At 38.3% G+C, this 22,901-nt stretch overlaps 2 protein-coding genes across 3 annotated transcripts; both read right to left on the reverse strand.

Moving 5' to 3' along the window:
- Positions 1 to 5,491, reverse strand: LOC120634600. Its single transcript, XM_039905329.1, has 6 exons — positions 5,414 to 5,491; positions 4,950 to 5,033; positions 4,096 to 4,237; positions 2,260 to 2,431; positions 966 to 1,092; positions 1 to 467 (listed from the first exon to the last, which is right to left on the reverse strand). Exons 1-6 carry the CDS (start codon positions 5,466 to 5,468, stop codon positions 415 to 417), a joined length of 633 nt encoding a protein of 210 aa, XP_039761263.1. The 5' UTR covers positions 5,469 to 5,491; the 3' UTR covers positions 1 to 414.
- A 3,930-nt stretch (positions 5,492 to 9,421) lies between these two features.
- Positions 9,422 to 16,639, reverse strand: LOC120634598. 2 transcript variants are annotated; one of them, XM_039905327.1, is made up of 9 exons: positions 16,508 to 16,639; positions 15,840 to 15,951; positions 15,081 to 15,224; positions 14,698 to 14,781; positions 13,884 to 14,022; positions 13,094 to 13,265; positions 12,193 to 12,499; positions 10,909 to 11,162; positions 9,422 to 9,502 (listed from the first exon to the last, which is right to left on the reverse strand). In XM_039905327.1, the coding sequence occupies exons 1-8, from the start codon at positions 16,559 to 16,561 to the stop codon at positions 10,942 to 10,944; spliced, it is 1,233 nt and encodes a 410-aa protein (XP_039761261.1). In that variant the 5' UTR covers positions 16,562 to 16,639; the 3' UTR covers positions 9,422 to 9,502; positions 10,909 to 10,941. The 2 variants fall into 2 exon arrangements, with proteins under 2 accessions (XP_039761261.1, XP_039761260.1); XM_039905326.1 differs by lacking the exon at positions 9,422 to 9,502 and having other exon boundaries at positions 10,840 to 11,162.
- Positions 16,640 to 22,901: the final 6,262 nt, after the last annotated feature.

The raw sequence follows: 22,901 nt of genomic DNA on the forward strand, positions 1-22,901 counted from the left end.
TTATGTTTTCTTCTCAAATTAAAATGTCAGAACTATCCTGTATCTCAAAACTATCTGTAACTGTAACTGTATGTAATGTAAACTGGAAAAAATGCTACATGGGATTAACTTCGCCTTTGTGACTTATTGAACAATAAAGAATTTAAACATAGAACAAAAAAATCTTAAATTCTACTACACGCACTGTCACAACGATATCACATGGCTAATACCCGTTTACTCCTCGTGTAGCCGGTGAGGCTGTTTTTATTGTTATTGGTGGTGAATTTTTTCTTCTTGGTGGTGAATATTTTGTTGTTGGCGGCGGAGCAGAGTTGTTGTTTAGTTTATTCTTTAAGATGTTGCCGTTGGGGATGTTTATTTAGTGACGGGACTATTGTTGTTGGTGGCGGGGCAGTTTTTGCTGCATAGTAATTAAGATGTTGGAGCAGCAGTAGTAGTGTGTACGTAAAACTCCTCAACGTTATCTGTAAATCAGAGAAGTATTAAACTCAAGTTGTACGCAGTTTTATAATTTCTATTGTCATTGTTTTTTAAGACCTGACCGCCAGTTGCTTGGGCATTCAAAAGCCCCGCATGGGAAGAAGTGAATGTCTTTTTTTTATAAAATTTTAAATAATAACTAATACTTAAAACACGTTATGTAAAAAAAAAAACATTTTTAAATAGAATATTTGAGAGTAGAAAATTTAAGGTTAGATCAGCACATGTCCATATAATACAAGTCGCAATCGTCAGAAGATTTATTAATAATTTATAAAGTAAATTAAAAGGTTTCAAAAAACATTTCAATTTAATTTTTTTTTTAACTGTTAAATTTTTATTCACTTTGCTATTCACAATTGATCCGTTTGAAAATATTGGAAATAAATAATCCTAAACGGAAGTAACGCTTACGTCAAAAATCTGAGTTACTCCCTATTCGCGCCTAAAGAAGTTTTACTTCAAAAAAATCTTCAACTCACACGCTGGTGGTGACGGTGGAAACCTGGCGGAGGAAACTGCTGAAGCGCAGTCAGTCCCCTGCAGTATTGCGACGTTATCTATCGCCAAATACGCGTAATAGCTAGCGGAGTTTCCTTCTATAATGATCTGGAAAAATGAATTATTATCATGTGTAATTTTTGGTTACAGCTTATCCGGGAAAGTGCTACCACAATGCTTATTTCTGCCGGTAAGCAGCATTGTTGCAATGCTGTATTTCGCAGAGTAATTACGTATCTCGCGACAGGCGCCTGACGCAAACAGGCGTAAATCGTGGAAATCTATGATGTATTATGAAAATTAAGCTTAATTTCCTATACCCCGTGAAAAGCAGGAGAATCTGTATGGTTTAATTTATAACTTCTTCAATCCTTATACTCCACACCAAACATATTTTCTGCAATGTACCCTCTACGCACGTTCCGAAACCGGAGCATCCTCAGATGTTGACTTTACAATGAATAATTGTTAAGTGTCTTAACAAATGTTCATTACTATATAACACATACATTACTTTGGTACATTGCCGACGATCTATTTGGTGGAGTAGAAGGATTGAAGAATTAGGCACTTGGCGACCTGGGCGGCCTGCTAAGCTTCTGGAGTGAGCTCGGCTGGCTGGAGTAACCCAGCGGGGAGCTGTACCAGTGGCACTACGTACAACGGAAGGTTCCGGCCGACCAAGTGCGGAGACAAGCCCAGAGAAACCACACAGACTCTCTTGCTTATATATATTACGTGTATTTATTTAAATTATATATTTATTTGTATCTTTGCATTTTGGTATTTATGTATATCTATCAACACTCTTGGCACTATCCCGTTCTCTTGCTGTAAGTCATATCTACTAAGGTTGCCTGTAAGAGATTGCTTGCAGCAATAAGGCCGCCTTTGCATGTCTACTTTGTGCACTGTATACTCCTTACTGTTTCTTTTCCTTTATGTTATACGTGCAATAAAGTGTTTCTTCTTCTTCTTCTTATTTTTTTATAACACTTGCAATTACTGCTGTCAAACGTCACTTTTGTTTATTTTTTGTATGGACACACCCTGGTGGTCTGACTTATGAGGCTTAACACCCACGCTTTAGGCTGATGAACAAAGGGCGGCACGTGGAAGGATATGTTCTTCGCATGCCTTGCGAAGTGTTGCTCTGTTTATAGGCAATGGTTTTCAACTTACCATAAGGTAGCCCATATGCTTGGTCCGTCAATTATTACTATAAAAAATATCTGCAGAGTAAAAAGATTAGTTTCACAAATTTTAAAAACGTACCTGAAAATTATCGTCAAATTTACCCAGTGATGGCACTGCATTAAAGAAAAACTTATCCAAGTTCGCCTTGATCTCAAAAAGAAGATATTTCTTCTTGGCTTCTTCGTTATACTGAATGAACTTTTCAAGGTCAATATATTCCGGCCGTTGGTATATTCGGAGTGTCGGGAATCTGAAATGCATACATTGGATAAGCTAAAAATCATAATTAAAAGTCCATAGATACACTGTCATTTTTACACGCAAATACAAGTAAATTCTTTGGAGCATTGACAAGATAGCCACAGGCATTGAAAATATCCCTATCCCTATCACTATCCCTACTAATATTATAAATGTCAATGTAAGTTTGTTTGTTACGTTTTCACGCAAAAACTACTTAACCGATCCTCATGAAACTCTGTACACATATTCTTGGAAGTTTTAGAAGTAGTATAGAATACTTTTTATCCCGACATTAAGCTCGGTTCTGTTGAGAGAGGGGATGAAAGTGTTTGACGATTTTATACATAACTCCGACAAATTATAACCGATTTAAATACTGTAATTATTTTTGTACTATAGAGTTTATAATATGTGTTTAATTTTGCCCAAACTTTGTGTAGATCTGATGAATGTGGTTAGAGATAGAGGACGGAACTCCTCAGCGGACAGCAGCAAACCCCTCATTAAAGGCTTAGCGATACTGAATACTTTAATTTTTATAGAACTACAACTAAATTGAATGCCACATCAAAAAACAAAATCAAACGCAGACGAAGTCGCGGGCAATAGCTAGTATTGAATATAATTAGATTGACGGCCGATTGGCGCAGTTTGCAGCAACCCTGCTTTCTGAATCCAAGGCCGTGTCTGGGTGTTTATCTGTATATTATAAGTATTTCATCATCATCATCACATCAACCGATAGACGTCCACTGCTGGACATAGGTCTTTTGTAGGGAGTTCCAAGTTCCACGGTTCTGAGCCGCTTGGATCCAGCGGCTACCTGCGACGCGCTTAATGTCCTCTGTCCACCTCGTTGGAGGCCGACCAACGCTGCGCTTACCAGTTCGGGGCTGCCATTCCAGCACCTTGGGACCCCAACGTCCATCCTTTCTCCGAACTATGTGCCCGGCCCATTGCCACTTCAGCTTCGCGACTCGTTGAGCTATGTCGGTAACTCTGGTTCTTCTACGAATCTCCACATTTCTGATTTGATCGCGTAGAGATACTCCGAGCATAGCTCTCTCCATCGCCCGCTGAGTGACTCTGAGCCTTCTTATGTGGCCCATAGTTAACGACCATGTTTCAGAGCCATAGGTCATCACTAGCAACACGCACTGTTCGAAGACTTTTGTCTTCAGGCACTGAAGGATTTTTGACGAAAAGATGTCACGAAGTTTCCCGAACGCACACACACATCGCCATCTAGCCCCAAAGTAAGCGTAGCTTGTGTTATGGGTACTGAGATAGCTGATGAATATTTTTATATGAACATAATACACATAAATACTTATAATATACAGATAAACACCCAGACACTGAAAACCATTCATGTTCATCACACAAACATTTTCCAGTTGTGGGAATCGAACCCACGGCCGGTCAGAAAGCAGGGTCGCTGCCCACTGCGCCACTCGGCCGTCAAATAATGTTCACAAAGCAGGGAGTTCACCAATTCGCACTGGGCCAGCGTGGTGGACCACCCAAAAACCCCCTTCTCATTGGGACCACACCCTGTAGTGGGCTGGTAATGGGATGATATGTTGATGATGATGAAAATATTTATATATTATATTTTGATTGATAGTCTAATTTGGGCGATGTTATATTACGTAAACTTGTACCACTCACTTCAAATTTTGATCAACACTCATTGTAAATCTCAAGGAAAAACATCCAGTTTCCTCTAAAGCTCTGTCGTACATCGGAGACAGCAGACGAGCAGGTTCAATCACATTATACAGGCTGGTTTTTATGAAATTGTATTGGCTCGCTGAAAATTTTCAATGAACTCAGATCAGCGAAAAAAATATACAACGTGTAACGGAATTATGAAATACTGTTGAACGGTGCATAAATATATTTCATAAGAAATCACCCAGTAAAAATATTATATCAAAAGAAGCATATAATGTTTTCCATACAGACTAATTAAAAACATTGTAAGTGTTTACTTATGGCAACCCTATTGAAGATAAAAGACCGACACGTGCATAGTACCTACGCTACGTGACGCGTACCTAATAAAGTGGCAGGAGTCACTAGATTTTACTTTTGCATGTGATGTTATGGCTGTAAAAACTATTAGCGTTTCTAAATAATAAACTAAACTAAAAGGAAGGCATTAGTATGGTATTTTATACCAAGCGTGTTTTTTAGTTATTTTGTACTTTTAATTTATTTTTGAATCACATATAATTGAATTATGAACATAGAAAATGCTCATTCGGCCATTATTGTTTCCAAAACAGTGAAAACGCCCCGCGCACGTCTCACTTTACTCCCGCTGAATGTTGCTAGATCAGAATATTTTCCCATTTTCCCATTTTGTGGTGAACGCTTAGAAAAAGTCAACTGCTAAATGGTAATTTGTTTGTTCGAGAAACCAATCTAAAGTGGAGTGGTTTTGATGCTTCTATATTAGTCGTGTACACGGTTTCTGTCCTTTTTATAATTCTGTGGTTATTTTAAGTAAAATGGTTTACCGGACCAAATGTTGTCCTCTGTCGCCTGCGGGTCATTGCTCCATCCGCAGAATGAGCCGTTGGTGAAATCGCAACGTAAGGATTCTGAAAAATTAAGCAGTTGAAGCAAGCTGTATAGGCTTTGATGACCTCCCTGGTGCGGTGGTTGGCGCCGTCTTAAGTGGGAGGCACTGGGTTAGATGTCCGGCGAGGGCATTTTATTGTAGAGCTGGCAGTTACCTTGGCAAAGGAATTGGTTTGGCCATTCAAATCAGCAATACGGCCAGCATTTATGCACTATGCCCGATGATTATTTTGGGATGTAGGTATGCTCTAGTGGGAGGCTTCCGCCGTGGCTAGTTGTAACTTGTAAGGGAATAAAATTACATTTTCTTTAGTTTTTTCTTTGTTCTTTGCATTATGAGCCTTATATCAATGCAATAATGTCCAAGTTACGAGCAAGTGTGGTGAAAATATTGACTTACCATCGGCATTGAGAGTTGCGATAAATAATATAAGTAGCAAACACGGAGCAAACATTTTTAACTCAATCTGAGCACACATAAAGTTCAACTAAACGAATGCCTTGTATAATAAAGTAGGATAGTTGCCAAAATGTAGTTATTTATCACATCGGGGCTTATCACATCCAGGAAACTGCGGTGTTTTTTTATGATAACTATTACAAAACCGGGGGTGTAAGTGGGTGTGGCTAGTACCAGTCAGCCTCCCAAATTGCCAACCTCACCTGCACGTGGTGCACCCTGCTGTTTAACCGACGAGGCTCTGGCGACCGACAAGTGGCGGTATAACCACTTCGAATTGGCTAGGCTGAACAAATGGCACAGACCGGTGTCGGGCAGCAGCGACGCCGGGGCGATCAGTCTAGCCCTGCGATGACCAACCCGCCTGCCCAGCGTGGTCATTATCGGGCATATCTTTAATGGGAAGGAGAAAAAAAACCACAGCCCCTAGTTCCCGGCGGCCCCGCTATTCCTGGCTCTGGCAGCGGTTATGGTAACGGCGGGGCAAGGGGTGTTAAGAATCTCCGGCAGAGATTCCGCTGCCAACCCCGACGACTTGACCTGGCAACATACAACGCACGCACGTTGAGGACCGATGGAAAGGTGATTGAGCTGGAAGAAGTGGTGAGCAAGTTGCGCTGGGATATTATAGGATTGTCTGAAGTCCGGCGAGAGGGGGAGGACTCGATAATCTTGGAATCCGGCAACTTGTTTTACTACCGGGAGGGTGACCAACAGTCACAGGGTGGTGTCGGGTTTATCGTCCACAAGTCTCTCGTCAACAATGTTGTAAAAGTCGAAAGTGTGTCGAGCAGGGTAGCATACCTTATACTCAGAATTACCAAACGGTATTCGTTGAAGGTCATACAGGTATACGCGCCGACTTCGGCACACCCAGACGAGGATGTAGAGGTTTTGTATGAGGACATTTCAAAAGCCATACATGCCTCGAACACCTACTACAATATTGTGATGGGGGATTTCAACGCGAAGCTTGGCGAGCGAACTGGTTCAGAGTTGAGGGTGGGGCAATTTGGGTATGGGCAACGGAACCACAGGGGTCAAATGTTGGCTGACTTCATGGAGAAGGAGGGCCTTTATATGATGAACTCCTTCTTCAAGAAGCGGCCACACAGGAAATGGACCTGGATAAGCCCCGATGGTTCCACGAGAAACGAGATCGACTTCATCATGTCGACCAAACGGCATGTATTCAATGATGTCTCTGTGATCAACAGGGTTAAAACCGGAAGTGATCACCGTATGGTAAGAGGCACATTGAGTATAAACGTTCAACTTGAAAGAGTCAGACTGGTGAAGTCTACACTCCGGCCTACTCGTGCCTATATTCAAAACCCCGAGAGCTTTCAACTAGAACTACAGAACCGGTTCGGTTGCCTAGCAGATTGCGACACTGTGGACGATTTGAACAACAGGCTGGTGGAAACTGTCCAAACAGTCGGGTCCAAATTCTACAAGGCCCACCGTAGAAACAAGGCCAATAGGTTCTCAACCAATACACTCAAGCTTATGACGGAGAGGCAAGAGATGAGACTACAGTCTATAGCAGACGCGTCCGCTTACCGGCGGATTAATAGGCAGATCTCTAAATCACAGACTCGTGATATGCGGCACTTCAATACAGAGCGTATTAAAAATGCCATCGAGCAAAACAGAGGCTCTAAAGTGTTCGCTAGAGATCTGTCTATCGGTCAGAGCCAGTTGATGCGACTGAAGACCAATAATGGTAGTCTTGTCTCTTCCAAACCTGAGATCTTGGGTGAGGTTGAGAACTTTTATGGACAGTTGTACACCACAGTACAGACGCCTGTTGAAGATTTGGCTAAGGATCCTAGAGCCAAATTAACTCGACACTATACCGAAGATATCCCAGACGTCAGCCTATACGAGATTAGTGTGGCTCTCAAGCAGCTTAAAAATGGCAAGGCGCCGGGTGATGACGGAATAACGGCAGAACTCCTGAAGGCAGGTGGAAAACCGATACTGAAAGTCCTTCAGCGATTGTTTGATTCCGTTATTCACCAAGGCACAACGCCAGAGGCATGGCACAGGAGTGTGGTGGTTCTGTTCTTCAAAAAAGGTGATAATACCTTGTTGAAGAATTACAGACCCATCTCGCTGCTGAGTCATATCTACAAGCTGTTTTCGAGAGTCATTACGAATCGTCTCGCTCGTAGGTTTGATGACTTCCAGCCTCCCGAACAAGCCGGTTTCCGTAAGGGCTTTAGTACCATAGACCACATTCATACGCTGCGGCAGGTTATACAGAAGACTGAAGAGTATAACCGGCCACTTTGCTTAGCGTTTGTGGACTATGAAAAAGCCTTTGATTCGGTGGAAACTTGGGCTGTGTTTAGGTCACTGCAGAGATGCCGAATTGACTACCGGTATATCCAAGTGTTGCAGTGTTTGTACAAAAACGCCACTATGTCAGTTCGTATACAGGATCAGACTACGAGACCAATCCAATTGCAGCGAGGCGTGCGACAGGGAGATGTTATCTCCCCGAAACTATTTACCGCTGCGTTGGAGGACGTCTTTAAGCTTCTGGAATGGAACGGACTTGGCATCAACATTAACGGCGAGTACATCACTCAACTTCGGTTTGCCGACGATGTAGTCATAATGGCAGAGACTCTGGGAGACCTAAATACGATGCTCGATGGCCTCAGCAGAGCTTCTCAACAGGTTGGCCTACGAATGAACATGAGCAAGACGAAGATTATGTCTAATGCTCATGTTCCGCTTCAACCAGTAATCGTTGAGAACACTGCACTCGAAATTGTTGACGAATACGTATACCTAGGACACACGATCCAGTTAGGTAGGTCCAATTTCGAGAAGGAGGTGAACCGCCGAATCCAACTCGGATGGGCAGCGTTCGGGAAACTCCGTGCCATCTTTTCGTCAGAAATCCCACAGTGCCTGAAGACGAAAGTCTTCGAACAGTGCGTGTTGCCAGTGATGACCTATGGCTCTGAAACATGGTCGTTAACTATGGGCCTCATAAGAAGGCTTAGAGTCACTCAGCGGGCGATGGAGAGAGCTATGCTCGGAGTATCTCTACGCGATCGAATCAGAAATGTGGAGATTCGTAGAACCAAAGTTACCGACATAGCTCAACGAGTCGCGAAGCTTAAGTGGCAATGGGCCGGGCACATAGTTCGGAGAAAGGATGGACGTTGGGGTCCCAAGGTGCTGGAATGGCAGCCCCGTACTGGTAAGCGCAGCGTTGGTCGACCCCCAACGAGGTGGACAGACGACATTAAGCGCGTCGCAGGTAGCCGTTGGATCCAAGCGGCTCAGAATCGTGGAACTTGGAACTCCCTACTAAAGACCTATGTCCAGCAGTGGACGTCTATCGGTTGATGTGATGATGATGATGATTACAAAACCAACTACTCCAATAACACAAGAACATTATTAGGGGAAGGAGGGGCATGTCGGGCTAACTAAGGTAAATAATTGAGAAAACATTCGTATTTATTAATTGCACATGTGTTTATAATCTTACTTCAATGAGCATAGCTAACTTTTGTAACCGTACAACAACATTTGTAATTGTAATTTATATTTAATTTTTTATTTTATAAAACATTTGAACACTGTCTGTGACAGTCGATTGTGAAGGGTCTGTTTAATGAAATATGTACTTATTATGTACCCACAATTTGGCAAATAAATAAATAATATTATTATATATTCTATCATTTATTGATTTAATTTTTTTTTTTTTTTAATTCTTAACAATGCTTACAAAAATTAAAAAAAACACTATTAAAAATTTATAAGAAAAAAAGTATGTTAGAAAGAAAAATAAAAATATATAATAAAAATATATATTATATATTATTATTATTATTAGTTTTTATATATTTAAATTTCATTAAACTTGCAAAAAACCATCTTGCCTTGACTATGGGATAAGATGGGATAAAGAGAAGGTGCGGTAGTTTAGTACTAAAATAAATACAGATGTTAATTTCTTCGGCGTCTTCTTGATCCACTTCTTAATCCAACCTCCCGTATCTTCAATTAATTTAGGAAAAGAATAATGTATATAAAATATCACAGTATAGTTAATTTTAGGACTTCTGATATTAGATCGCCATCCATGAATCCCGGAAACCGTTATCTTCACATGCGTCATACCATTTTTTCTGCCAGTTCTTATGCTTGACGACTCAGATTCACATTTGTCAGCGAAAAAGACTTAAGGAACTATGTTTCAGATATAGTAATTATACTTATTACCCCACCCTACCCCAGACTGACTTAATTATTGCAGAAAATAAAAAGCATTAACTGATCTTCCTCTGTTTAATTCGCCTACAAAGTAATTTTATTTTGTTAATTACTACTGGAAAATGTTTGTGTGATGAGCATGAATGTTTTTTGTGTCTGTGTGTTTATATGTATATTCTTAGTATTTATGATAAGTATAAATCTTTGTGCCCATAAAACAAGCTACGCTTACTTTGGGGCTAGATGGCGTTCTGTTTATTATATAGAATAGAATAGAATAGATAAAAAAATTATTGCTTTAACTGTGTACATTTTTTTGGTATTGTAAGTGGGAATAGTTCCAACAGTTTGCCACTTTCTGGCGTGCAATTTTCTTACATATTTAGAGTTTATATTATACTTGTTATTTACTACACTAGCTGTTGACCGCGACTTCGTCTGCGTTTGATTTTGTTTTTTTATGTGGCATTAAATTTAGTTGTAGATCTAAAAAAAATTAAAGCATTTAAAATTTAAATGAGGGGTTTGCTGCTGTCCGCTGAGGTGTTCTGTCCTCTATCTCCAACCACAGTTTGGGCAAAATTAAACACATATAATAATCTCTATAGTACAAAAATAATTATTTAAATCGGTTATAATTTTTCGGAGTTATGGTGTAAAATTGTCAAACACTCATCACCTCTCCCAAAGGAACCGAGCTTAATGTCGGTATTAAAAGTATTCTACATTACTTCTTACACTTCCAAGAATATGTGTACAAAGTTTCATGACGATCGGTTGAGTAGTTTTTGCGTGAAAGCGTAACAAACAAACTTACATTCACATTTATAATATTAGAAGGGATAGGATTAAAGATTACGTGACCAAAGCGGGCCGCGCGGAAAACCGCGCGCTCGTTGGAGAGACGACATTGAAGCTGTCGCAGGGCCCACTTGGACGAGGCTCACCACTAATAGAGTGCAGTGGGGCAAGATGCAGGAGGCCTGTACCCGCAGATGGGTACCCAACTAACTTTAATGCATGTTTATTATTTAGATTTTCTGTATTTTGTTTATTTCTTTATTTTTTTTTTGTAATTCGATGTTTATATGTTACTTGGGATTAAATGGCTTATTTATTTATTTTATTTTATACTTATATTTATTTATTTAATTTCCAATATCCCCTTGTAAAGGTTGTAAAGAAGATACCAGTTCGTACTCTGTAAGCATTAGTTGCCTTGTTTAATTGCATGATATTTCGACCTCTGCATTTTTAGTTGAATATTCGACACCAGGGGCTTTTGTATCTTCACTATTATTTCTGCGGCCGTATTTTCTCATTATGTACGTCCACAATGCGTTGGAGCTGTCTGTTCTAGATCGTTTCCAAGTTAATACAGTAACAAGGATGACTAATACCAGTATAACTGCTAATGTAATCGCTATGGTTGGAAGATCGACACCTGCAAGCAAATAAACATATTGGTTGTCAGCTCGAACTTTGGTAGACTGTCAAAAAGAAATAAGTTGCTTATTCGGCATGACAGATACAGGCAACTGCAACTAATAGTGATGGGCAAAGTTGCTGGAAAGAGACGCAACGGTTGCAAGAGGAACTCTTGGTTGCGTAACATTAGAGAGTGGACTGTGATCGCGAGTTCCGCACTGCTGTTCAGCCTCGCGAAAGAAAAGTAAAAATTATCAAAACTGACGGCACCTAAAGAAGAAGAAGAAGCAAATATAATTAAATTTTAAAAAACTAGTCAAGCCCAGTCATTTGATTTTTATATTGAGGGAGTTGTGAAAAAAATGTAATTCGCCATTTTGTGTTGGCGGCCTTTTTGGGATTTTCATCAAACAAAGGTAAACATAAATTATGGTACTCGCGTCATCGTCTCGGCCCCGGTTACTATCACTTACTTTTAATAGTCGTTGATGTCCACCAACCCTTATTGGAGCAGCGTGGTGGGTGTATGCTCTAAAACCGTCTTTTATGAAAAAGGAGGCATGTGCCCAGCAGAGGGACTTTTATAGGCAAATGATTACGATGATGACATCAATCAAGAGATATTTTTGTAAATGAAATCTTTGAGATTTCTCTCAATAAGTTTCAAGTTTATGTAAAACGTAAGCTTACAGAAAAATCCTATTATAATATTAAGGATTACTTAAACGATAAAAAAGCTTGGGTGTGAATTGCTCTAGCTTCCTAGCTTAATATAAATTTACTGGAAGATGGTGATAACAAAAAAAAATTACCCCGCTAAGTTTGTTGTGGGCTCTTCTTAGACCAGGGCGCGTTTGGAACCCTCGTAGCTTTAGATTTAAGTTGGCGAACGAATTTATCACCATCCCCTTACAATTATGTAAACAAATATGTATGAACGCTTCATAATTGCCTGTGATAGGCCTACATGAATAAAGAAATTTTGAATTTGATAATTACCAATTTGTAATCAATACAAATAATGAGTATCTAATAAAAACACTTACCGTCTACGTTGTTGTCTTCTCGTTGTCGTTGCGTTGTTGTTAGTATTAGGATTGTTGTAGTTGAATTTATTGTTGGTGTTGTGGAAGTACTAGTTTTAGTTGTAGTAGTTGTTTCTTCTCGCTGTCGTTGTGTTGTTGCTAGCATTGGGGTTGTTGTGTTTGCATCTGTTGTTTCGATTGTTGTTGGAGTTGTGGGAGTGCTTGTGGTAGTTGTAGTAGTTTTTGGGCAGTCTGACCCTTGAAGTATGGAAACGTCATCTATTGCCATAAACATACGATCTTGTCCAAAAATGCCTTCTATTATGATCTAAATCAAAAAAGCTTAATGTCATAATCAAAGTATCAAACCAACCAACTTAGAAGTTAGACATTGGCATTAGAAAAACATTATAATTCTTACTCTGAGCCGACTTTAGTCTCATTTTATTGTGTAGAAGTTGTAAATGGCAACAAAACAACATGGTGTACAAAATATAAGTAGTACCTAGTATAGCTTTTTGTGACCCATTTTCCATAATTAATTATTTTGTAAATTTTTACACTTATAAAAGAACGAAACAAAAATCGCGTGTGAATAAAATAATTACCACCATAAACTTCAGAGTGGCCTTCGACATTTTCAAAACATGGTCAGTCATTTTCTGAGAACATATTGCTGACAAGTTGTGTCTAGTTTTTTCCGCGCAAGTGTGATGGAAAACGCGCTATGAACCGCGTGTGCATTGATAATTTTTTTTTAATTTACCACACTTGGTTCATAATGTACTATTTGTACATATAATATAACTCTTCTGCACGTGTGTATATTCCAATAGGTTCCTAGATAGTTGGTCGACACAATTTTACCCGGTGGTGCTGCTTTATTATTTATTGTTAAATACAATTTTAAATTAACTCGTACCTGGAATTTATGATCATACTTCCTCAGCGTCGAGATATTATCGTACCAGTAATCACCCAAGTCCCCCCAAATCTCATAAATAATATAATCCAGCTTCGCTTCATCGCTGTACTCAACTAAGTCTTCAAGAGCTACATAGTCCGGCTTTTGATATATTCGGATTACCGTGGATCTAAATGATGAAATTGTTTGCATTATTATATTTTAACACTAGCGGTCCCTCGCGCTTTCGGCCGCGTTTAAGTCAATCTTAAAAGATAGACATATGCTGTCACGGACTTTATTTTAGAACTTTTCCCAAAATGTCCTTATCGGAGATCGAACCCGATTCCCCCACCTACAAATAAGACTTAGTATTAGTTAGTTACTAAGGGGGTATTTTGATATACTTTTCTTGAGCTTATTAAGACTCAAGAACGCAAATATGGTGTGTTAAGCGATATTTTTGTCGACCTCCCTAGCGCAGCAGTAAGCGCTGTAGTTTTAAGTGGGAGGTTCTAAGTTCAATCCCCGCAGGGTTTCATTTGGGAATTTTTAATTTCTGGATTTTCTCTGGTCTTGACACCGGCAAAAACGTGCAGCAAAGCGATTAAGTGTCCCGGTTCGATGTCATGTAGAAACCGATTAAGGGTATTTAAGGTTTTTAATATAACTACCATACCCCTAGCAGGTAAGCCTGTTACCATCTTGGACTTCAAAAAAAAAAAGAAAAAAAAGGAAAGAATTCCAGAAGAAATTCACGGATAACACTAGTTTACTTCCTCAAAAAAATATTCTCAAAACTTCTCACCTGCTATGCGATTTTGTATACATTTTGTATGAGAAGAAGAAACAGCCATTGCTATTTAAAACAGATCTGTATGTTGGAGAGATCAAGCGAACTGAGCTGTTCCCTAACCAAGACGGTTCGTCGAAGTAAATGTAATTGTCTGAAAACACAAACAACTTGTTATGTAGGCATACCCACGGGATAGCCATAGCCTGCTAAACAAGAAACGACCGTATCGCATCATGTTCAAGTTACGTCGGCGTAGCAAATCTCGGCGGCTTGATGCGATACCTTTTTACCACGCATCCTATGGGAATTATATAATAATAAATATACAAGGACAATACACACATCGCCATCTAGCCCCAAAGTAAGCGTAGCTTGTGTTATGGGTACTAAGATGACTGATGAATATTTTTATGAATAACATACATAAATACTTAGAATATATCACACAAAAAAATTCCAGTTGTGGAAATCGGCCTTAGACTCGGAAAGCAGGGTCAATGCCCACTGCGCCAATGAGCCGTCAATAAACAAACAAAACAAATTTAGTAATATGATCCGGAAGAGTGAGACAACAACAATGAGGTAAACTAACGAAAAAAATATGAAAACTGCAATGTCATCTAACATGTTATTGTTATACTGATGATTTTTATGAATACATAAATACTTATAAAATACAGATAAACACCCAGACACTGAAAAACATTCATGTTCATCACAGAAACATTTTCCAGTAGTGGGAATCGAACACACGGCCTTGGACTCAGAAAGCAGGGTCGCTGCCCACTGCGCCAATCGGCCGTATATGAATTTGTATTTGACTAACCTTTGGACAACCAACGGTCGATCGCCCCTAGGTCGTTCTTCCACCCGCAGAAATCACCGTTAAGGAATGCACAACTTAAGGTATCTGAAAATTACAATATCTATACTAACAATAAAACTAGAGGTAGGTATTAACGGTTTTTACACGACATCGTACCGGAACGCTGAAACGCTTAGCGGCACGTCTTTGTCGGTAGGGTGATAACTAGCACGGCTGTAGCCTCGCATCAGACCAGACCAGATAAAATTCAGAAATTATTAATTATTAGCAGAGAAAGGTCCTTTAATGTTATATTACGTGCCTCAATACCTGCTCTTTAATTCGTATCTCCTTTAAAGATAAGATAAGATAGTTGACTAGTTTACTGTTTTCTAGTTGCTTACCGTTTACTCCAAATGATCGTTGTGTTGTTGTTGTAGTTGTTTTTGATGTTTGTGTTGTCGGCGTTGTTGGTGTTGTTGTAGAAATTGTTGTTGAAGGTACAAAAGTAGTAGAAGTAGTACTGGTTTCATATAAATACAGCCAAGCTGAAAGATTTATAATATTAAAACGTGATTCCAACAGGCAAAACAAATTTATTTAAAAAAATAGTTCTTTTTTTTATAGACGAGCACTTGACAGCAAACACCCCTGGTGGGAAGTTATGATGCAGCCTAAGGTGGAGCGGGCTTGTCTTGAAGATGCCTGTTCACTTTTGATGAAGGTACTCATATTATAGGTACTGGAGAAAATGAAAGATGGAAGGACGTTTCAGATCCTTCCGGTGCGAATTAGAAACGTGAACGCAAAAAGCGCTTCGTACGCGTCCATTGTATATCAAACACTTAGGGATGCAGATCCTTAATCGAAAACGAATACTGTGTTAGTACATAATTGGCCCGGTGGAAGCTTCGGCCGTGGCTAGTTACCACCCGACCGACAAAGCGGTGCCGCGATTTAGACATGATGTTGCCTAGAAACCGATTAGAGGTATAGGTTCAATATAACTGCCGTACTCCGCAACAGGTTAGACCGCTACCTTAGACTGCATAATTATTTACCACCCGGTGAGATTGAATTCAAGGGCTAAGTTGTATTTCAATCAAATAAGGATATCACACACGTTTTCCAACAATAGCGTACTTTACTAAACATTAACGCACCAGGAGTTGTAGCCGCGATTTTCGCTGCATAGCACTTACTCCCCCGAAGAAGTGCGACGTCATCTATTTTCATTAAAATCCGAATAGAACCGGTAACGCCTTCTATGATAATCTGTGAAAAAAATCTTCTGACAATCTAAAACATTCATTAACATCAAATGTATTAATATTTTTTTAATTTATTTCTTGAATGCTATTTTTTTTAAATGGTTGAAGAACGACAAAATTTCATAATGATATGAAAATTAAGCTTAATTTGCTATACTCCGCGAAAAGCAAGAAAATCTGTATCGTGTAATTTATTATTTCTTCAATCCTTACAATCCACACCTAGATATTCACTGTATAGAAATAAACAAATGTGACGTTTGCGGTTCTAAGTGTTATAAATTTGGCAGTTTTACCGAATCGTGTCGTGGTTGACATCTTGGAAACGTCCCTAAAACAGTTCATAGTTTGTAATTAACGTAAGCTTACAAAAATCTCAACCAGGTTGCTTTTTAATTCTAAAATATGAGTATGTGAGATGGTGATAACAAAATAAACACCCGGCTTAGGGCGCGTTTAGGATTCTCGTAACTTTACGAAAGTAGTTATCTTCATCATCTCACTACCATGTACTTAAACATTTTTTCATGTAATGTAAGCATACACAACATTTATCATACCTGAAAATCACTATTAAAATTCTTCAGCGTTGACACAGAATTGAACCACTTCATTTTGCCCAAGTCTCCCCAAATCTCAAAAAGCTGATACTTCTTCTTCACTTCTTCGCTGGACTTAACAAATTCCTCGAGTGCAAGGTAGTCTGGCTTTTGGTATACTCGGATCTTGGTACCTCTATGAAATAGATTTTCAATTTTTTTTTGTAGTTATAATTGTCGAACCCAGAACTTGGGAAACCATTGCTTATAAACAGAGCAACATTTCGCAGGGCATGAGGCGTAAGTCATCATATCAACACATTAACGGCCCACTACAGCACGAGTCTCCTCCCGCAATGAGAAGGGGTTAAGGCCAGTGAGGATTAGCGGACTCCACACACCTTTGAGAACATTATAGAAAACTCTCAGGCATGCAGGATTCCTCACGATGAAGCATTAACAAATGTAACATGCTTCAACGTTGAAGGAAAATGCTTCACCGTTGAAGCAAGTGATATTTTTATTACTTAACTAGCTGTTGCCCGCGGCTTCGTCTGCGTTTGTTTTTTCAATGTGGCATTAAATTTAGTTGTAGTTCTAAAAAAATTTTTAGTATTCAGTATCGCTAACCCTTAAATGAGGGTTTTGCTTTGGGCAAAATTAAACACGTATAACCTCTATAGTACAAAAAAAATTATTTAAGTCGGTTATAATTTGTCGGAGTTATGGTGTAAAATCGTCAAACACTCATCCCCTCTCCCAAAGGAACCGAGCTTAATGTCGGGATAAAAAGTATCCTATATTACTTCTAACACTTCCAAAAATATGTGTTCAAAGTTTCATGAGGATCGGTTAAGTAGTTTTTGCGTGAAAGCGTAACAAACAAACTTACATTGACATTTATAATATTAAGTAGGGATAGGGATACGCACATAACTTTGAAAAGTTAGAAGTGCGCGCTGGTATTCGAACTCGGCCCCCCGAAAGTGATGTCGAGCTCCTACCTACTGGTCTATCACGGCTTCGTACCGAGGCGTAAGCAACCAAGCTTTATTTGCTATAATAAAATTTACATTATTCTACAAGTCAAGCTCTTTCATTTCATACCAATATTGAGAATTTGTAAAAAAAAAGGTAAATCGCCATTTTGTGCCGGCGGCCATCTTGGACCAAAAATAGGACACCTTTCAAAAAAAAAATCAAAATTAGCGGTTCATCCGTTCCGGAAATACGATGCCACAGACACACACACACACACATACGAAAACACACACATAGACAAATCAAACTTATAACACTCCGTCATTTTTGTGTCGGGAGTTAATTATTAATCACGTTAAAAGTATTATAGTTAGGATATTTAAACTGCTCACTTGTCATGGTATCTCAAGCTATCACGAAACTCGATATTATAAGAGAAGCAAAAGCAGGCGTCGCTCTCTAACTTGCGATTGTACAATGGAGATATTAAACGTATTGATCTTATTCCTGGCGTCCGTGGGCCGTCGAAGTACTTGTTCAGATAGTAACCTAGAAATAAAGATTGTTAACAGTGATGGATAAATAGGCAAACACATTCATTCTTAGCATGCTAAAAATTTTGCATTAAAATAGCTGTTCTTTGGTATTTGGTTAGCATGTAGAACACATGTTTGTCAACCGATTATCACCTCCACGGTGTTTATATGTATATTATAATTATTTATGTATAGTATTCATAAAAAAGAATTATCAGCATTCTTAGCATCCATAACACTTCGAGTAGGTACGCTTACTTTAGGGCTAGATGGCGATGTGTGTATTGTCGTGTTATTACATTTGTTTTTTATTTATTTATTAGGTATATATAAAAGGTTACAAAAAAAACTGCAATAACAGTAGAACACAACAATAATTAGTTCTAATGTTAACCCACTTGGAGTTTTCATTTAGGAAAATTTTATTTATGTACAAATAACATAAAATAAAAATATAACACATAAAAATATTTTGTAGTGCAGTTTACATAAAATAAGTAATTAATTTAAGGGAAATTGTATATTATTTTAATACACATTACCGGATAAAATCTTACAGATGTCGAACAAATCGTTAGTTTAAAGAAAAATGCTATTTTAATACTAAGAGTCACTTAAATGATAAAAAAGCTTGGGTGTGATTTGCTCTAACTTTATATCTAAATATTAATTGACTGTGAGATGGGGTTACCGAAAAAATTACCCGGCTAAGTGTGTTGTGGGCTGTTCTAAGACCAGGGTTCGTTTGGGACCCTCGTAGTTGTAACTTGGCGAACGTAGTTACCACCTTCACCTCACACTTATATATATCTATCTAAAAAAAAAAATAATATCACCTGCCTGGCGCAGTGGCAATCGCTGTGGTTTTATGAGTGGGAGGTCTCGATTACCAGCGGGGCGAGATATTTATAATTAGTGAACTTTCTCCGGTCTGGTCTGGTGGGAAGCTTTGGCCGTGGCTAGTTACTAAGCTACCGACAAAGACGTGCCACTAGATTTAGCTCAGGTACGATCCCATGTGGAAACCATAGGGGTGTGGGTTTAGTTTAACTGTCATATCTCCAAGAGCTCAGCCCGCTACCATCTTCGACTACATCATCACTTACTTACTTACAGGTCTCAAATAAAGGGCTAACTTAAAAAAATATGAACTTTAAAGCTCTAGTAAAAAGATTCTTCGTAAAAATATTGTATATGACTCTCGTTATTTAGTGTGTATTGATAGCCCCCCATATTGGCATTGGGGGTTAAAACTGACTTACCACGAGTCCAACTATAGCTCCCAACATTTATATACCACTTGTCAGAGGCCCCGGGGTCGTTCTTCCACCCACAAAGTTCATTGATTCCGAATGTACAGCTCATAAAATCTGAAAATAGTTGGAAAATCCAAAAGTGCACGCTTCATAATCACATTCAATAAAATTGAGTTTATTTGTAAATAATAATTAAACTACATCTAATTATACCGTGAAAAGAATTAGGCTTCATTCCTCAAAATACTGAAGCCTATAAAAAAAACCAACTCGTTAAGTGAAGGGTTTCGCGCGTTATCGTGACCACAAGATACAGACACACGGACGTCCAAGACAGAACTACATTTATAACAATATAGTATTTGTAAGACAACATATTAGTCTTTATAAACAAAAAGTGGATATAAACAGTCGACTTACAAGAAATGGTAATAAATTAGTGACATCTGCATATCGTCTGCGAAAGGTGCAGAAGTCATTTGTGGGATTGAGTATACGCTTTTATAATATGATTCCTAAGGTAATTTTGGATCCACCAATCCATAAGTTTAAAGAATGTGTTAAAACACATTTATACGCGAGGTTATTATTCAATTGATGAGTTTCTTAATGACAAGGTTGCTTCGAAGCATCCGGCTCCGCTTTCATCTCTCACAAGATAGAAAAATGAATGTTAAAATATAAAATGTAAATTTTTGATGTTGGAAAAGAGCAACTGCTGAGTTTCTTGCCGGCTTCTTCTCGGTAGAATCTGCCTTCCGAACCGGTGGTAGAGTCACTACACACGGACAGACTTGACGTTTCAAAAGTGCTTGTATTAGGCCTACTTGAAATAAATGAATTTTGAATTTTGAACTTTTTTAATGTAGAGGTGCTTGCTGGGGTTTCATTGGTCCCCTCGAAATAAGGCTATCTTAGATATTCTTGATCCATCTCCATCAATAGTTCCATCTCCATCAATAGTATTGAGTACAATTTATTGATTGCCGAAAAATTGATTTTCAAATCCCTGTAGTATTTCATAGGTTCGGCGGTAAAGGAAGTGCTGCGTCAAACGGCAGAATTCGAAGACCGAGCGACGGATTTACTTAGCAAAGACTTAGAAGATTGTGATGCCGCATCTGTTAGGGAACTGGAAGGGCTAAGTGATGTCAAAGTCAAAGTCAAAGTCAAAAATATCTTTATTCAAGTAGGCCCATAGGTGGCACTTTTAATGCGTACATAAGAATTACAAGGTAGTGAGAAGATGGCGATAACCACATTCGTAAACTTAAAACTAAAGCTACGAGGGTTCCAAACGCGTCCAGGTCTAAGAAGAAGCCCACAACAAACTTAGTCGGGTGTTTTTTTGTTTTTTTTGTTATCACCATCTTACAATGTCATTTTAAATTATTAGAAGAGCAACCTGGTTAGAGCAATAATTTACACCCAAGCTTTTTTAGCGATGACGTAGTCCTTTATACTATAATATGACTTGATGTTGTTATTAATAAATTATTAACATCTTCCTCTAAGCTTCATGTGTAATAATACCGGCAGCCATGCTCTTGAGACCGGAACACAGCAATTCTGCTCTAGAGCACAGCAACTAGCCCAGTCACAAAAGGCTCTACAATTAATTAAAAGTCCACCAATCCGCACTGGGCCAGCGTGGTGGACTACGGCCTAAACCCTTCTCATTGTAATGATTTGATATGATGATGATGATTACTTACAAAAGGCTTTTTAAACTTACCATTATTGGCACTAAGCGAACCGAAGAAAAACATAAAATACATTAAACAGTTAACAAACATTTCGAACAAAAAACTAACTAATTATTAAAAAACAATAGTTAAGTTTAATATAATTTCAATAACTGAAGCTATCTTGTCACAGCTCCAATGAATTTGACGAGTACCTATTTGTATCTGCACGAAAATCACAGCCAACTGCGAGTATGACTCGTAGACGGAGAGGGTTCCGTACAATAACTTATTTTTATTTCAAACAAACACATAAAAAGTAAGCCAAAGAATAAAGATAAAGTCTGTGATTTCCAAACTAGGAATCACTTCCTTCCAGGTTGAATACAATAAAGATAAATAAAGGTAACTTAATAATTGAACAAAAAAAATCAAAAACAAAAAAATAACAGCTTAGCATACAAATTCTGTTGGAGCAATAATAACAAAAAATGTTCTTTAGTATGTGTGTGTGCGTTTGTATGAGTGTGTATGACTGTGTTTGTGTGTGCACCCGTGTGTCTCTCTGTGTGTTTATTGTATGTTATATTTATTCTAATATTGTAAGCTTTTTTCTGTTTCTCCGTAGCTTGATTCAATTAACCATTTATCAAGTGTATTTTTACATTTATATCGTGACATTTTTACAATTTTTAGTATTCTGTTAACCTTCGTATATAGACTGGTTTAACGTAGTAGTACTTAGAGCTTTTTATGGCAGAGGTCGTCCGGGAAAGTACTACCGCCATGCTTTTTTCTGCCGCTAAGCAGCATTTAAATATTTTAAAACCCATAGAGAACTACTCTTTAAATAAAAAACAGTTCAAGTGAAAGAACTACATCATGCTTTTTTCTGTCTCCAAGCACAATTGTTCCGGTCTGAAGGGCGTGGTTTACGGGCACAATTCCGATTGATGGACACACGGCGACACTTTGTAAGACGATAAAAAAACAACACATAGGAATCAACATATCGAGTACACGCTACACAAAAACATATCAATGAGAACATAAACAATCAAAAAAGAAAATAACTTAAAATTAAGTAGCTAAATAAAATTAAATAAACTAAAAACAAGCAAATATAATTAACACTCCGTCCGTCGATTATGACCATAAAGAAACAAAAAAAAAATACGGAACCCTAGAAAGTTAATAATATACAAATAATAAATACCAAAACGTCATATCCATAAAATATCTACTTAGACAGGATTTGTACCTACCGTTCGGATATTGTTTGGAGATATCATGGGAAGTCGGGGTTTTAGCCGTATCGGAGAATAAATACAAAAAATATGCAGTTAAAATGTATTGCCAATATCATCGCAAGAGATACAAACAATGCCTTTTAATTAGCTTCACCCACTTCACACACTTTTTACTAGCTTCACCTTTATGTTTGTTTGTATGTTTGTAACCGACTGCTTAGGTGGACTTGATTTTGAATCACTTCAAACGGTCTGATTTTGTACAAACTTTTTAGATACCTATTGAAGGCCTAGCACCAGGAAACAGGAACTTTAAATAATTTTCACAACACTGATTTTAACACATCTTATATTTTGGAATTCTACCAATCGTGCTCACACAATCGTCTAATGCCACGTCCGTCCGCCTCATCGTATGACCACCTCCCACCCTCAATCAAAAAACTACTGCACAGATGTACCCTCAAAAGTATCGTTGATTGATTATTTTATAACTAGTTTGTGTTTCTACCTTTTAATTATTATTAATATAATTCACACGTATATTTATAGGAATTTCGAAAAAGAAAATAACAAATATTAGTGCAACAATTATCAAGATCAATTACTGCATATAACTCAATATCACAAATATACGTAACTTTTAATGTAGTTATTTATACGCTAGCTATAATAATTATTAGTAGGCTTACAGCTCGGCCTTCCTG

Source organism: Pararge aegeria, chromosome 24 (assembly GCF_905163445.1).
Source record: "Pararge aegeria chromosome 24, ilParAegt1.1, whole genome shotgun sequence".
Taxonomy (NCBI): Eukaryota; Metazoa; Arthropoda; class Insecta; order Lepidoptera; family Nymphalidae; genus Pararge; species Pararge aegeria.